At 41.0% G+C, this 18,138-nt stretch overlaps 1 protein-coding gene across 2 annotated transcripts in view; it reads left to right on the plus strand.

The window, feature by feature from the left end:
- Positions 1-18,138, plus strand: part of LOC125024016 (kelch domain-containing protein 8B-like) — a 180,427-nt gene that overhangs the window by 112,101 nt on the left and 50,188 nt on the right. For both annotated transcript variants that reach the window (XM_047611648.1, XM_047611639.1), the window contains 2 exons: positions 7,166-7,330; positions 14,395-14,619. In XM_047611648.1, the coding sequence (XP_047467604.1) occupies positions 7,166-7,330; positions 14,395-14,619 (390 nt within the window). The remainder of the gene's footprint in view (positions 1-7,165; positions 7,331-14,394; positions 14,620-18,138) is intronic.

Genomic DNA, 18,138 nt, shown 5'->3' on the forward strand with positions numbered 1-18,138 from the left:
CAGTTCATCCAGTGGCCACTTGAGGCAAATCCCCATAGACGTCCATGTTAAAAAGCCCAACTTTACAGCGATATTAAACATGTTTACAGCCTGGTACAAAAAAACATAGTTTATTCCACTATTCATGACAATGATGGGCTCATTCATTTATCTTTTATTAAGGTTTAAAAATTCTGCATAATTAAGGCCGTTCACACTTTGAGTGACAGGTAGCAGAGAGTTGGGTGGGCGGGTCTCAATGTTCAGGCTGCTTAAACTCCGCCCCAACAGAACCCTCATGTCCATATTTGCAGTATCCGAGTGTGGGCGTGGAGTACAGCTCATTCAACATGGCGAGCGCAGGCTCCGCCCAGTTTTGGGCTTCATTTTCAAGGTTCAGAATCTATCCATAGTCCACAAGATAAACTGCCAATGGTTCACAACTGTACTTTGAACAGGCCCAGAATGTGACTGTTAAGAGGAGTAGGATTACTGAAGAACTAGATATGAACCCTTATGAATGTACTTATATTTTCTCTGTTTAGACGTATGTCAAAACTGACATGCTGAGATGGTCTTGACGAGCCTCCACCAGCTGTTCTGATCTTTAGTTCAAGAATATTCAGCCAATTAAACAACAACAGCTAAACTCTTGCTAAATCTAATCTCAGCAGATCTTATCACCCGCCACCTCGTTTTGACCCTTGTAAAGTTCATGTGATTGCGTCGCTTCATTTAAATCGCAAATATAGGCTGTGTATTGTGTTTCTGTTTGAATATTAATGGTAGAAATGCAAACGAAAATCCTATGCAGCCTGAGGCAGAAACAGCTAGGTTGAGGAAAAAACGGATGAAAATACTTAATGTTATGCTGTTTGACTGTTGGGGTTTATGAATTATTGCCACAGACGTTACATAAAACTTATATAGCAACCTTTATGTTCTCATACAATGTTCTGGCAATGTAGGGGATGAGGTAGGTAAATGAATAAATAATAACAAATAAATATTTCTCTGCTGGATTAGAAGATGATTGACTAAAAAACATTTCCAACCGGCTCTTTGCCTTTGAAGGACAGAGATATGATTTCATTCATAACACAGAACATTACGCTTAAATGACGCAGATTATTCTCTGATCACTGGTCATTTGAAAAATCTACTTAAAGGAACGTTGGATCAAATGTAACGGTTTTCTGTCGTTTTGATCTCTCTGTGCTGCTTCCATTGCCGGGATGAGTCCTCCGTTAAGGGGGAGGCAAATGGATGAGAAGTACTGAAACAAAGAAGAGAGGAGGAGGAGGATAAAATGACTGGCAAGAGGAAAAAGGGATGAGGCAGTCGGTTGAGCCAAATGCCAGAAACGGGAGGGATAGAAAAGGATGAAAGTGAAGTAAAAGTAGACATTAAAAGAGCAGGCAAAAAAAAAAAAAATACACGAAAGAAAGAAAATGATATCTTCAAGAGAGGGGACACAGACGGGGGATGATGAAAGATGTTGTGCTGTGGGAGGAATCAAGGCAGAAGACGGAGTTAGTACAAAAATATGACTAATCTGGAATAAGTCACATGCATCCACCGTGTCTGCCGCCGCTGACATGCTTTCACAGCTTTTGCGTCTCATTCTGATTTTTTTTTTTTTTTATTATTATTTTTTGTCGCCTTTGCTCGAGGCACTGACTCAACGGCCTGGCTTTGAAAGTCGACGTATTTCGCCGTGCGGGCCACCCCATAATAGCGGCCTGCAGGTCACGCTGCGGTTGCCATGGAGTCTCCCGGGGTGACGGGCAGAGAATAGAGCAGGTTTCTTTAATTAGAGGAGATTGCACATGATTAGACGGCGGCTGCAGGCGCTGACACGCACACACACGCACACACACACACACACACACACACACACATACAGTAACAGGGAGATGCTGCAGGTCAGAGGTTAAAGCGTGGGTGTCCAGCATCCGCAGTCGGTAAAAAATTGGTTGGATACTCATCATGTCATACTGCCAGAATTTCTGTATACAGAATTGCACTTCAGTATCAGTCCTGACATCTGGTGTTAGTTCATTTTTTTCTAACTATAGAGTCGTCTAACTCTAGAATGTCTATGAATATGGACAATGTGTTGCCAGTTCCTTGCGTTGCCCAAACTGACGCTGTTTTCCAGAGGATACAGGTTTGGAGCCTGAGTCTGACATTACGCTCTGCTCTACCTCCACCAGTTACAAAGAAATGTTGAACAATACGCCGTACCTATAATTATTATTATTGTTTTACCTCATCTCATCACCCTATGCGACTGCTTCATGGAGCGGTTGGCATGGAAACTGGTAGTCCATGATGACACTCGAACATGCATCAACATTATATTAATTAAACCATAGAAAAAAGATTTGACATCTACCTTGGTGTTTTACTTTGACTCAGGTCCCATCCGTTAACATGGAGGGGGTGGAGCATATGATGTATACTGCAGCCAGCCACTAGGGGGAGCTCTACTAGCTTTGGCTTCACTTTAGAGCATCTTTACACGGCCTGTGGTTTTGATCTGAAAAGTTTTTAGCAACTTTTACCGAACAGAAACTAAATACATTTATCGATATTGTTTATTTTATGGATTTGTATGGTTACCATGACTACTGTTTTTTTTTTTTCAAAGCTGAAGATGTGCTCCCCTTTGCCCATGAGCTTTGGGTAAACATAAGAAATAGTTAAAGAGTGCATTGAGTTTCGAGTTCATACACCACGACCAAAGCCCAGGGCCAGACTTCTCCAACCTAGGTTATTATATTCTGGTGGTTTAAAAAAACTGAACTGCATGATGCTCAGGAACTTTAATGGCCCTTTGCAGTTACACTAGTGCAGTGTTGGTGATCATGGCACCAACTAGAGTGGAGAAAGTTCAGTATCAGCTGAAACTCAGGCCTCTCGTGCTAATAACGTAGACTTCTTTTAAAGCCACTTTAATTCTTTTTAATTGCACACGTTTTAGTTTGGAAAACAAGGTTGTGATGAAAGCAGCAGTAACGCTGTGGAAAGGAGGCAGAGTTCATACACCACGACCAAAGCCCAGGACCAGACATCTCCAACCGTAAAATCTCGTAGGCGTAAAATCTCCGTCCTGTTGTGTTTGACCTACAAATGACCAACAGAACATCACGTCTGTAGCTGCAGCTTTTGCTTTGATGACATTCCTACTGAAAAGGAGAGCGTACTTGACCAATCACTGACTAAGATTCAGATACAGAAAACTTTATATATCTAATTTAGGGCACACAGAGCTGGTGTCAGGGATACACGTCTGAGTGGAAAGGCTCAGTTAAAAAGCTAAGTAATATAGGATGAACACATTGGAGAAAATTTATACAGTTTAAACAATGACTGAACATGAGATACAATATATACATCTGGGACAATGAGGTAAAGCACAGTGTGCAAAATAAAAGCTATCAACCAGACCTAGTTAAAGTCCAGTTGAACGCTCTGGGTATAAATGTAGCCCTGCTCCTCTATGTCCTGCACACAGTCAGAACGAAAGTACCGGCCCTGGACATTAATTAAGGCCTGGTGGAAACGCTGGACTGTGCCTCAAAAATTTCCTTTGGGGAAAGTTTCTTTGCAGCACTACATCGAGCTCTTTACAACTGCTCTTTTTGTCGCTTCATTAAAACACCACTTTCATTCCATATTTGCCGCTTTTTAGTTTCACAAATCTGAATTTGTGTTTCCTCTGCAGTGATTTATCTTGATTGTTATGCGTTAGCACTCTCTGTTGCACCCATTCATCAGCCGAGTACAATGGAATGTGGTTTATTTCATTAGGGTACAAGTCGAGTTTTGGAACAATCAGTTTTTGGCGTCGTGCGGGAGGAGGGAGGCAAGTGAAGGATTGGGGTGTGATGGTTCGAAGAATTTCTTTTTATTTCCCCGAGTATTGCAAATTAAAGTGGTGCACTTCACATTATTCCGTTTTATTTATACAAAATGCTACAAGAGTGGTTGAGTTCTCCATCTTTTTCCCAGAATGTTTTTGCCCCAGCGTCTGGTGAAGGATCATATCCCTGCAGCATGCTGCATCTTTGATTTATTGCCTGATAAAACCCAAAGTTCCACCAGAGAGCACATTTAAAAGCAAAGTTTTAGACATCCTTTAGGCTTGTATATTTAACTTTTTTAAACCCAGTAAAAACAATTTTCCAGTTCATTGTAAAAGAAATGCTTGTCACACTGCTGTGACAAAGAGGATTCTGCAAGTGCGAACGCACAAAGAAAAGCAGTTTGGTCTTTGTACTGCGTTGGACTGGTTTACGCATCCTGCATGTGAAATACTACCCGACTTGTTTCCGCTCCCTTTCCCTTGTTTCTCTGTGTTTTATTAGAATGACGCTGCAGTATTCATTAGGCTTTTATTTCCCTCTCGACACATTATGTTAGAACTTGGCAAGTTCAGCGAGTCTGAATGTTCAAACAGCTGCGCGCAACTGGCTTCAAGTTTGAACACGTTAAATAAATGAAACTAGATTCAATACGTTATGTGTTTTAAAATTCACTTCAGTTCACTGAAGTCTCAAAAAAACTCTGAATCTTAAAACAAAACATGTATATATTAAAGGTTATTATATTCTGGTGGTTTAAAAAAAACTGAACTGCATGATGCTCAGGAACTTTAATGGCCCTTTGCAGTTACACTAGTGCAGTGTTGGTGATCATGGCACCAACTAGAGTGGAGAAAGTTCAGTATCATAGCTGAAACTCAGGCCTCTTGTGCTAATACCTTTAATTTAATTCTTTTTAATTGCACACATTTTAGTTTGAAAAACAAGGTTGTGATGAAAGCAGCAGTAACGCCGTGGAAAGGAAGCAGAATCTAAAGTGCAGTGGTAGTAAATATTTTTTTCCTGCAGTAGGGAGGCAGTAAATAAAGAAAGAAAACAACACATTTGAACAACAAGTTTAATCTTGTTAATGGTTTTCTTGACAAGATGTAATTTATCCACGTTTCCTGTCAGTTGCTGCGTTTCTCTGCACACAAAACCTAAATATTGCAATAAAAAACTGATAACGTAAAAGGCTTTATTGAGACGAGGTTTCACTAGAGTCACAGCTCATTCACAAAACACCTACAAAGCGCAATTGTACTTATTGAAATTTCAAAAATATTATTTTTATTTTGCAAAAACTGTAACAGATGAAACAAAAGGAGCAGAGATGTTAATAAGAGCGATAAAAACTAAAAGAAATACATTTAAATTGATTAAAAAAAAATTAAATTGTAGGGTAAAATAAAAAAAAAATATATATATAAGAAATGTCTAATCAACCAAAGACTTTGACTTTGCAACCGCCCCCTCCCCCCATGCAGTACCTCCACAGACCCCTAGTGGTTGCGGACCCACTGTTGAAGACCTATGGTTTGATCTATTGAGAGCCCTAATAATATAAATACAAATATAAATACATGTCGTTCCTCCATTCCTGCCCTTCACTGTCTCTTCACATGCTCGATGAAAGCGTCCCCGCTGCGTTATTCATTTTATGTACGGCAGCATCAATTGGATTTACTCACTCATAACTGCTGAACTGTGTGAGGATCACTGTATTGCCAGTGACAGATTTATTATTGCTTTATGTTTCACAGCTTAACTCACAGCTCTGCGGATCCGTCATCTGTCTGGTAGACCGAGACCCTCTCCCTCTCTATCTAGACGCCATCACTCCCTGCGTGTCTCTCAGTTCCCCTCTGCTCCGTCACATTTAGGTTGTCACAACTTTTCGAGCGCTAATGAGCTTTTAATCTAGGAGGCCGCGGCGTGCGCCCGTCTTTTGCCTGCTGCCGAGGACTCGGATCCTTCGGTTCGCGTCACGAGATAATGCAGCAGAGTGTGGAGGTTTCCAGCCTGATGAGGGGAGCAGGGTGGTGCTGTGTGTGCGGTTGATGTCTCTCCTTCCCTCTTCTCTTTTTTTTTCTCCTCCGCCTGCAGAGTTGCAGCAGGAGCATGTGTTCGCTTGCTCAGCACTTTTCCTCTCGCCTTTCCCTTGTTTCTGTGTGTGTTCTAATGACACTGCAGTAGTTTGAATGTTTGCATGTGTCCTTGGGAGAAAGTCATTCAGGCATTCTGCTCCAGCACGAGGCATAAATACTGCTGATTACTTGGATGACTGGAGACAGATAAACCACAAGGAGCAGTGCATTACTTTCCCCAGCAGTTTGTACAGATGCTGGGAATATTTCACCTTGGTTCGACTCATATTGACCTGAAAACAAATTTGTTGGCCAGATTATTCCATTAACCGTTGCACCGTTTTTTCAACTTTTTTTTTTTCAACTCTTTTTTTTTTGTTAGGAACTCTTCTGTTTAGCCAAATTTTTGAAATCCAGTGCCTTTACTTGCACATGTCATTCATACTGATGAATTTTGCACCCTCTGGACACTGTTGTAAAAATGCAAAAATGTACATGTGCAAAAAACAGCCATTAAATCCTCATACATCCATATTTTTTTAATGTTTTTTTCCACATAAATAACTTAAAAAACTTCAGACCTGCTCAAAACTATTAAAATTTCACTAAGTTTCAGGATTTTAACCCTTTAAATACCAGTCTGAAAATACTTTTTTTACATATATATATATATACAAAAAACAACAACACAAAAACCGAATTATTTTCCATACAACAAACAGTAGGTTGTATTTTTTATGTAGTGTCAGATACTCCCTCTGGACACCTTCATGGCCAAATATGCCCCATTGACTTCCATTATAACTACATATTTTAATCTGGCTGTCATTCCAGTATAGAACCATGCATTAGGCAATGTAATCATTTCATTTAGAAGAAAGATAGTGATATTTGGCATTTTTACTGTATTTGATCAGATTCAACCATTTTCCCGTTGTAGGTCGAGACAATGTGTAGCCAAACTCATCATTTCATTGTTGATAAAGAGCATCTTCTTGGTTCTGAAAGTTATTGAAATTTGGGTAGTTTTGGGCACGTCTGAAGTTGTTTAAGTGATTTATGGAAAAAAAGCATAAAAAAATATTGACGTATGAGGATTTTATGGCAGTGGCAGGTGTCCAGAGAGAACTAAATTTGTGGAGGGCGTAAGGGTTAAAAGCGTCAGTGGTGAAAAGGTTTCGAAAAGCTGTTAATATGCTCTATGTGTCCGCTGTGTGTGTGTCTCTGCAGACGGGAAGGTGTACGCTCTGGGGGGTATGGGAGCAGACACAGCGCCCCAGGCCCTGGTCAGGGTGTACGACGCGGAGAAGGACCAATGGCAGCCACTGACCTCCATGCCCACGCCGCGGTACGGAGCCACGCCTTTCGTACGAGGAAACAAAATCTACATGATGGGTAGGACACTCATTATATTATTCATTATATTTTTACCTTTCAGAACATCAGATAAAGATCGTAACAGCTGAAAACATTCGTTAACACTCTACCAAATAATGTGTGTGTGTGAAATTTGCAGTTTAGTTAAAGATCGATAGGAATCAAATGCGAGACCTGCACAGGAAAGAGGCCGATACCAAAAGTCAGTTTATTGGAACTTCATAGAACAAAATGTCACTAAATCCACATGAAGTGGAACTAAAGATGATCCAACAAAATGAATCCAAAAAAAGATAAACTGAATGTGAGCACTGGTTATTTCATCATGTTCATCTCTGAGATGTGACTTCTTTTTGGATCTCTAGATGGTTTTTAATGGACTAATTCATGTTGTATCACCTTTTGTTGAACTCTGATTTTTCATTCATCACATTAAAGTAAAACTACTGGCGCCCCTCAGAATTTTCTACATTTCTGCATGAAAATCCATCCTAAATGTAAGAAAATCCAATTTAACAAATAAAATAGGAATATTATGCTTCTTTATTTGTTTGTTCAAGAAAATGAGTGGATATCACATATCTGTGAGGTGCACTTCTGGAATTAGATGTTAAATTACAGACCATCTGTTTAGAAATGTTTCCAGTGGATGTGATGAGACTCAGGTCGATTTAAGATTAAACCCACTTACAAACTAAAGCTGAGCAAGAAAACCAGACAGAGCTGCTTAGAGAAATGGGAGTTTGTGACCGTTTGCAGAGTAAGATCATATGAAATAAGTGGAGGCGTCTCAATGGAGACTAAACTCATCTGTACGAAAGAGAACTGATGAAACAACAAAATTTAGAGAATAAGAAACTGTGACCCATCAGAATGAAAATAATAAATGGGAGATAAAAACAAAACTGAGGTAGGTCTCAGCGTGATCTTCACAACACGCTTGTGGGAGTTTATGATGGCAACGGACAAAAGAGCTTTTTGAGGGTTGGAAAAGGTTCCAAAATCATCTCTTTAAGAGTTTGGAAGCCACAAATAATCCACAGTCAGTCATTGAAAACAAATGGAAGGGATTTACGACGACTGCTTCCCTGCCGACTGGGGCCTTTGTGTGTGGAGTTTGCATGTTCTCCCTGTGTCTGTGTGGGTTTTCTCCGGTTTATCTCTGTTTGAGCCCCGAGATTAGTGATATGCAGATAGATACTGAAATATCGATACTTCCGATACCAGGTGTTTATGCCCTAAAATCGGTTTCTCAAATCAAAATATCGATACTTTGGATACTTCACTCATTGGAGGTAATTTAGAAACACAGTGGAAAGTAACTAAACTATTAAGTTGTGGCAACACAACAAACCTTGTGAAACACAAACTCAGGTTAAACCACAACACAGAATACGAGACATTTATGATGAGGAGGACAGAAGAGGAGAGAACAGGGTCACAGTTAAGATTTTCATTTTATAGTAGTCCTTAATATTTAAATAATAATTTATTTTAATGGTCTTATTATTCTGCTCATTTCTTTTTTCAGTGTTTAAAAATAATTTTCACATATTTTTTATTATGACTGTGTCCTCTTCTGTTGTTGTATTAACTCGACTATATAGTAAATGAGGCCACTACCTCAATTTACTTAAGAGTTTAATCTAAATAAGTAAATCACTCTGATGTATTCTTGTGTTCTTGTATTCTTTACGAAGCTATGAAATACTTTACCAGACACATTAGTGTGTTATTTACACAAAGTATCGGTATCGAATCGGTATCACCGATACCAGTCTGAATTTTACTCAGTATCGCATCGTAAAGGAAATCAGTGGCTAGAGCTCATAATTTAAAAAAAGAAAAGTCTTCGAGCTAAAATTAAAAAGATTTCTCTATCATAGAAACGGTGCTGTGTCGCCATGACAACTGCAGCAACACTCAGCAGCACACACTGACCAGGCTTTTCCTTAGTTCTAATGCAGCTAATGTTAACGTCACCTACAACAGCCTTTCCAGTTCACCTGCCTCTTCATTCCTGCACATCCACCTCTCCGTCTGACAACACCAGCGCTGAGTGTAGAGATTTCTGTAGAGTCAGTAACTTCTTCCAGGGCACGAGTGGCTGGTGACGGATTTGAGCCTATTTTAAACCTTTAGTCGACTCCATCAGTTAGATCAGGGAATATAAGAGGAGCAAAAGCAGAAAGTTGTGAATGTCATGTCTTTTTTTTTTTTTTTTTTTTTCCACACTCACCCGCAGAGTCGTGCGTCTGGGGATGTGCTGTAACGTTTAGCTCCGGCTTGATCTGCCTGGCAGTCCTACAGCTGTAAAAAAGGGACTGATGAAAGAGCAAAAAAATATATATATCTCAGGTCCGAGGAGTCCCAGGGTTTTCGTGCAATATTGATCAGAAGGACTGAGTTAAAAGCTGCCCTGTGGGAGAAAGAAAGAAGTGTCTGAACGCGGCCGTCTTTCAGGCACTTTCCATCTGTAATTACATTTTCTTTCATTGTGTCTCTCATGGTGGCTCTTATTGCCCGTTGACGCGTGGTTACAGTCTGCTGAGAGCGAGGGATCGCATGGTCACAACACGGGGAAGGTTTAATCACATTACATGACATTACTCACCGGCGCATGAGTGAGTGAGATGCTGATGGAATCGTGCGATATTCATGCTCTTACGTAACTGGAAATCCCTAAGTGATATCCTGGCGTTGTGTATAAAGAGCAAACCGCATGAAGCGCATTCTGTGTGTAGAACTTTTACACAGCTACGTATAGAAATGGTTAAAGATGGTGCAAAGAAGAGGGGAAGGTGGTTCTTCTCGGGGTTTAACTGTAGGTGTGTGTAGCCCATTCTTAGAGGTAAACTTTGTTCCTTAAAAATAAGAGCTGAAGAAATGTTTCTATTTCTTTTGGTTTGTCTGTTAGAGGTGAGCGATACAGGGGATTGTGGTATCGATCCAATACCAAGTAAATACGAAGCTAGTATCGCCGATGCCAATATCATACCAATGTTACCAACGTTTTATATTGTAACTAATTACAATATAAAACCATTTAAAAGTATAAAAATTGAATTATTCCTCTTTTACTACACACAATTGTTTTTGTTTTTGTTAAAGGAACAAAAATATGAAATATGTTGAGCAGAATAAGTAAACAAAAACAATAATGTAATAATAAATATATAAATTGCTCAGAGAGGGAAATGTTGGCTCATTTCAATAACAGCATCAGTTCCAGTTGTGCGATGCTGCTGTGATTCTAGGATTTAAGTATCAAACTCTGTCCATATCCAACCTTTTACTACGGGTGGAGATGGAGAAGCTCCTGACGCCCACAGACTTGGAGAAAAGCTTCACTCAAATTAACTCTGTGAGGAGTAATTAACAAAAAGTAACGATCTCATCACGCTAGTATCGACCGTATATCGATACTGGCCTTGGTATTGATACTATCGATATTCAGATGGATTCGCCGAGCCCTGTAGTCAGTGATAAGATGACGAGAATAAATCAGCACAAACATAAAAAATATGTGGTTTAAACATAATATTTTAACAAGGACAGATTCTGCAGGGTCTGTTCAGTCCAAAATGAGAGACAAAGGATAGATTCATGTTGTCTCTTAATTGTTTCATAATTATTGTTCCTACCTCATCTTTACAGAAGCCCTAAGCAGCCGTGAATTTATACATATTATTTCCGCCGTTTTCTGTGATAATGAGTTATTAGGAAAACAAAGCTTTGTTTTCTCAACATCTCCAGAAACTTAATCATTATCTAGCAAATATTAAAGCTCATCTTACAGAAGACTTATCACATTAGGCTATTATTTTACTAAATCATAGTGTTAAGGGCATCCATCAGTCAGCAACTCTCTCGAATTTATTATATCGAGATCTCATGAAATCAAAAACTTTGTTTAATAATAATCAATCAATCAATCAGCGCTTTTCATACAAAAAGTAGCACTAAGTGCTGTATAGAATAATCCCACATGTACCCTCCAACCCCCTCCTCCTGCACAGACACAGACCCACACATGCACAGACAGACACACGACTTCAAAAATTCATTATGTAGAGCAAATAAAACAAGATTCATTAGAGCAGGAGCACGAACTGTGGAAACGCTGTCGTAGGTGAAGAAACACCAGAGGCTGAATAAAAACGACACCTTAAAAAACCCTGGAAATAGATCTAAGAACATAAAATTAGACAGATAAATAAATAAAATCAAACTAAAACTAAAATAAAAAAAAATAATTAACTCAAGATCTCAAGAAAACAGAAAAAAACTAATACGTGAAAACATGGCCTCTTAGGGCTTCCGTACATCTTCTCATTTAAATGCAACTTCTTTGTCTTTGCCTTTTAAACCAAATGACAGCTTTGCGACACAGTGGATTGGCATTAAAGCTTTAACCCTTAAAGCTCTGACCTTAGAATCTCCCCTGGGTTTAATTAACATAAAACAAATCGCCTGCAAAAATAAGATAAAAAATGCAACATGACATGACAGGTTGTCTTTCTTTCTCAGAGTCTCTCTGGATCCCTCGCAGTCATTTAGCGTGATGCAATCTCTGCACGCCTGCTGCACTTGAAAAGTTTACCTTACCTTCTGCATTCACGCTGCTCCTTCAGCTGCCGCTCCCCTCGGGGAGGGGGGGGGTCTGGACCCCCTTTGATTTAAATTCTGCTCATGTTCCCCGTCAACAGCGGCCATACGTTACGGAACGGGACGCCACTCATCAGGCTTCATGCTGCTTCATAAGTCTTGTGTGTGTGTGTGTGTGTCTGTGTGTGTCACAGTGTGAGTTAAAGGATCATGCGACAATGTCAGGGTTGTAAATCAGTGCACATGCTGCTTTGCAAACACTACTGATATTTTATATTCGCACCAGACTCCACAAAAACTGAGAAACAGTCACCAGCCAGAATCTTACACCTACATCTGCAACGATAACCTCACATACAGCAGCAACAGCTGGTAAATGATTGTAAAATCGATGCATTACTCCGTGTAAGTACACAAACCATTACACAGAAGGCAGCTCGCTCTCTTTCTTGGGCGGCATGTTGGGCGGCATCCAGCTCTTGTTCTTGTTTCTTGGCGCGCGGCGGGAAGAGCTTATGGAAAAACAGCAGTAACAAAACAGTCATGGAAATTTTAACCACTTGCCACAGAGGTTCCGTCCAGGAGGGAAAATAATTCTTTAAAAAAAACAACAAGGAAAGCGTTTATTTATTTTTTTTTGTATAGACGTCAAATAGAGAGGGAGATTTCCTTTCAGTATGGAGCTGCTTTTCTACATATGACATATGGAAAACAATAGATGCATGAATAGAAAACGGGCTAGAACGCTTTCATTAGCAGCCACTGCTTGGTTTGCTACAATCTTCACTGTGATTTCTCTTATTTCTTGCACGATTTTGTAAACTAAGGTAAAGAAGAAGAAAATAAATCTGCTCCACAGGTGATTTCTAAAGACCTAAAGCTTTGTCTTATCTTACTTATATTCTATTGTTTCAGATGTGCATTTTATGTACATGACTTCTCATGTCCTGATCACACGCTCAGACGATTCTGTAGTGTAATATATGTTACATCACAGTTTAGCATGTTAGCATGTTAGCATTTAGCACCAAACACAGTCATCTGTATTTGAGCAACAACAATATTTAAAATAACCTGAAAGCCAGCACAAACCTGCTAATGTTGCTCTTTAACCTCACCCTTTGGAAAAAGCTCTCTACTTCCACATTTGGACAAGATCTACACGAACAGTCTCATCCAACGAGCCCCAAAGATCCATAGGAACCCCCACTTACCCGTGACACTCACTGACAGTGAATCTTGTCCACTTTTGTTAGGTGATCAGCTGTAAAATGAATCCACTGAAATGACTGCTGTCATGTTTTTACATAACTAATGTCTAGTTAAGGGGCTAAAAGTTTAAATGAAGCAGAATAAGCTGCTACATACCTCAAAATTAACGTCCCTATATGGGGACGCAGGGTCTCAGGAGGTTAAATAAAATTCACCATGAATGTATCAGTAGTTGTGCAGGTAGTTCATCAGCCGTGACTAGCTCTTTGGCACCAGGCTAAGGAAACAACCAGAAGGAGATGAGTACTGACACTGAACAATGATTTAAACTCTAAAGAAGATTAAGTTTAAGGATGGTCAGTCAGAATCAGCGTCCTATTACTGCTGGCGGTGCAGCAGCAGCAGCAGCAGCATGGACCCCTATTTTTATTTTACCGCTGTCAAACACTTTCTGACTGCATTGAGGCAACACTCAAACTAAATATGCAATATCCAAGCTCACAGAAAATCACACGCAGTCCATTCTACTGCAATCACCAGACCTTTCAGCTCAATCCTTTCTCTTTCTATCTCACACCAAATGCTTCCCACTCAGTTCGACTCTTTGTCTCGCTGCTGCCATCGATCTCCATGCCTCCCTGCCCACTCAGCTCGCCCTCTTCCACTTTCTCCTCTCCCTCCTCCACATTCTCCTCCCCTCCCCGCGTTGCGTCTTCCCACAATTTCAGTCCCGTTTGCTTGTCCTCGCTCCCTTCTTTCTGGATTTTGCTTCCCTCCTCGTTCCCCGCCTGCGCCGACATCGTCCGGCGCTGCCCTCGACCTCTCCTCCCCTATCCGTGTTGCTCAAATCCTCGCTGCCAGCTGTCTCTCAGCCTTCCTCCCTTGTAGTTTTACTCTACAAGGTTATGATTTGTGGAAGTAAACAGCTCAGAAGCGTTCCCACAGGAGCACCCTGCTGCTGTGCTTTGCTTTCAGCCCCGAAATGAAATGTGGTCCCGGCGCTGGTCTGCACAGTGCCAGACTTCCACATGAATGCCAAAGAAACTATGTGACAGGGATAGGGGATTAGAAAGCAATAAACCAGGAAATGGATACAAGAACAAACATAGAGAGAGTCGCGCTGAAAATGTGTATTTGTCCTCGGCTTTTCCTTTTCTGGGTAAATTTTCCTGGTGATCGGATACATGCAGACACAACGTCTTTGTGGTTTTGTTGGCGCACCATGCTGTTCCATAACATCTTGTATGATTTTTCTCCCCCAGGTGGTCGTCAGGGAAAGATGCCCGTGACGGCGCTGGAGGCTTTCGACCTGGACATGAAGAGCTGGACGCGTTACCCCTGCATCCCCAGCCGGAGGGCCTTTTCCTGCTGCGCCACGAATGAGCGAAGCCTGTTCAGCCTGGGGGGCCTCCAGCAGCCGGGGCCCCACAACTTCTACTCCAGACCTCACTTCGTCAGCACCATGGAGGAGTATGATGTGGATCAAGGTAAGAGGCGGCTGTGAAGTTAGTGGTTACGTTGCTGCTTTTCAGGCAGGACTCTAGGGCAGATGGAGCATTTGAAGCTTTCCTGGTGAGCTGCTGCACAAATTGGGCTGATGGTCAGAGCTCAGCATCAATGACTCCTCCCTGTAGTTACAGTAGACACCCACCTGAATCCAACTGGAACTGTCTGCATTGTCCAGCATTGCTTAAAAAACAGTCAGGGCAGAGCTGCATCACAGACAGAGCGGGTACAATGACACAGAAAAACAGCAGCAACAACCTATGTTAGAGTTCCTGCTTGAGCCACAGAGCAAATATTCACCAGTCAGTTTGAAAGCTAGACAGCTTATTAGCTGCTCGGCCGCAGAACATTAAACAGCCGACATCCGACGTGCCTCTCTACCCAACCGAGGCATTAAGGAGCATAACTGACATGGTGTGAGGTTCCTTCTAGTTTTTCTAATACAATATTTTAAATAGAGATGTTTTGCTGTCCGGTTTAAGTACTAATCATGCCACGTTAGGTTGAATATTCACTTAATACGCAATGAAAGCAGCGGATTTACTGTATATGGAAGAGGTTTTGATCATTCTGTTTCCCAGTAACTGATTACTGCATGTTATTTTATGCTTGTGATGTTTGTACACTCGTATGCGCAGCTGCTTTAGACCTGACGTGTCTGGAATTTAAACTCGTTCAACTTGTATACTGTCTCCTACCAACAGGATGTGGTTTGCTCTAAAGGCGCTGAGCTGAGGATCATAACCAGGGTACCCACATCCACGTAAACCGGTTGTGCAGCCCACTAGGGATTTAGTTAATAGTGAACGTGGGTTTCTGTTACATGCATCATTCTATTCAATATTCTTGTTAATTTAAGTTATGTGTCGGTATGTGTGGCTGGTCCCATCTGCTTTTATCCTCAGTTCGTGTAGTAAATGGAACTACTTTATTAGACCCGATACATTTCAGCTTGTTGTCTTCATCAAGGGCATCGAGAAACACGCTGCAAAGGACAAAGGATGCAAAGGATGTATGAAGTACACTACCGGTCAAAAGTTTCACAATTGCATCAGTATCCTCTGGTATAGTTGGTCAGAGCTTCATCCTGCAGCAAGATAATGACCCAAAACTTTATTCCAAGCTCTACCAGAACTACCTCAGGATAAAAACTAGATGGAAACATGGAGTGGACCATGGCCCAATCTCTAGACTTTAACCCCATGGAGCTGATGAACTTGACAGAAGAGTGAAAGCTAAGCCACCTACACACAAGAGACACACATTTCTGGGAACTTCTGCAACAACGTTGGGAAGAACTCTGAAAAATATTTGATTTCCATTTTAAAAAGAAATAAGTGCGTTCACATGTTAAATCAGCCAGAGATGGTTACTATGATGAGTCCAAAGTTTAGACTATATATTTTAGTTTATATATTAATTCCATGCTTTTTTATTTATTTGGTTTATTCTATAATTAAAGAGTAAAATGAGACATTAAACTGCATACATTTCAATACAAAAAGAAGGAAATATTAGACTGTTCCAAAACTTTTGACCGGTAGTGTACATTGTCATGTTCATGCACATATACATATAAGCCAAGGAGGCACCTGCAAGGTGGGCTTGGTCATGTGGCATCAGGCCAACTAATTGGAACACCGAGAAAGGCAACATGACTTGTAGAGTTTTTTGAGAAGACGTTTCGTCACACATCCGAGTAGCTTCTTCAGTTCTAGGAGAGTAGTTGAAGGATGAAGTTTAAAGAGGAACATCTTGGGGTGTAGCCCATCAGAAACTTGCTTGACGTGATTCTGTTAATGACCAGAAACTGGCACGACTAGTGTCCATTAACGACTAGTTACTTACCTGTCATTGAATGGGGTTGAAACGTCTTGGGGACAGAAGTTAGGACTGTATTGTGAATTGATTATTTCTCAGTGCACCTCCTCTGTTCAGAGAATGGTTCCTCAATCTAACATAGATCGCTTTCTTTAATCTTCGTTCAAACCATCTGTCTTCTCATCTCCCCACCAGTCCCTTAGAACTGAAAAAGCTACTCCGATGAGTGGCAAACATCCTCTCAAAAAACTCGAAAAGTCCACTTGCCTTTCTTAAATGCTCTTTTGGACACACCATGACCTGGACGACTGAGAACCTTCACAGACAACCAGTCACATACATCCACAATAGTATATATACCAGCTAGGGAACACATGTGGTGCGTGGGTTAGGCTTGTAGTGTGGTTTATTATCAAGTGGTTTCTTGGCCTATCAATCAAACAGGCAGCCAGAAGAGAGGAACACCTCATAGATTATTTCAAATTTCCTTTGCAGTGTGTTTCTTTGCTTCCCCAATATCGAATTAAGTTGTTTTTCGTAGTCTACAAATGCTGCTGGAGTCTTGCCCTTCCTACAGTTTCTTTTACTTCTCCTCCCACTCTGGTAGCAGGTGAAGCACAGGCCACAAAGTGAGAACATAATTTACTTTGTGGTTGTAACCCAAATAAAATATGGAAAGATTACGCAGTAGCTGAGTCAGATCTCATCACTGCTGACGATTACTATGACGACGATGATGCTGATTCCTGACCGTTAAAAGAAACGTGCAGGCTTGTTGCTGAGGAGTCCTGGAAATAACTGAACAAATGCATGTATAAAATGGGGTTCATAACTCTTCTCCAGACTTAAATGAAGCACCTCCGGGAGTTTGAAGGTGCCCACAGCTGCTGCAACTCTGCCAGATCCCCAAAAACAGAACGACTCATTACGTCGAGAACAAGATTAATTAGATCGCATTATTATTCGGTACTTTTGTGCTAGAATCACAGCATCTGCTCCCAAACCCATTTGAAGCACCGGAACAGAAAACGGAACAGAGTGTTCCACCTCACTCATCTACAGTTGTAATTATGTGGCCTGGAAATCAGCCTGAAGTTTCCCTGCCCACAAAACTTTTGTTGGGGAAAGTTGGTCCAGAGTCAGTTCGATGAGAGATGATTACGGCTCAAGATGTGCCGGGTCAATCAGCTCGCTAGGGTTTAGCTTTATGTGGGGATGGACAGAAAAGAAGCTGTGACGTAGTAATTTGTGCACCGCTGAGCTGAATTTGTAGACAACAAACGGTGTAATTCTTGGTGACATTATGACCACCTTTCTAATATTGTGTAGGTCTCTCTTGTGACTCATCAGAGAATGGACATTGACCTTCTGAGGGGGTCCTCTGGTGCCTGGTAACACAATACTATTAGTGGGGGCCTTTGGGTCCTATGGGTTGAGGGGAGAGTCCTCTGTGGACCATCCCACAGATACTTGATCAGTTTGAGTCAGATCTCATCACTGCTGACGATAAATTTCTTTCTCAAATCAAAATATCGATACTTTCCATACTTCAGTCATTGGAGGTAATGTAAGAACACAGTGGAAAGTGACTGAACTACTTAGTTATGGCAACACAACAAACCTTGTGAAACACAAACTCAAGTTAAGAATACGAGGCATTTATGTTGAGGAGGACAGAA

The sequence above is a fragment of the Mugil cephalus genome, chromosome 1 (assembly GCF_022458985.1).
Source record: "Mugil cephalus isolate CIBA_MC_2020 chromosome 1, CIBA_Mcephalus_1.1, whole genome shotgun sequence".
NCBI classification, from domain to species: Eukaryota; Metazoa; Chordata; class Actinopteri; order Mugiliformes; family Mugilidae; genus Mugil; species Mugil cephalus.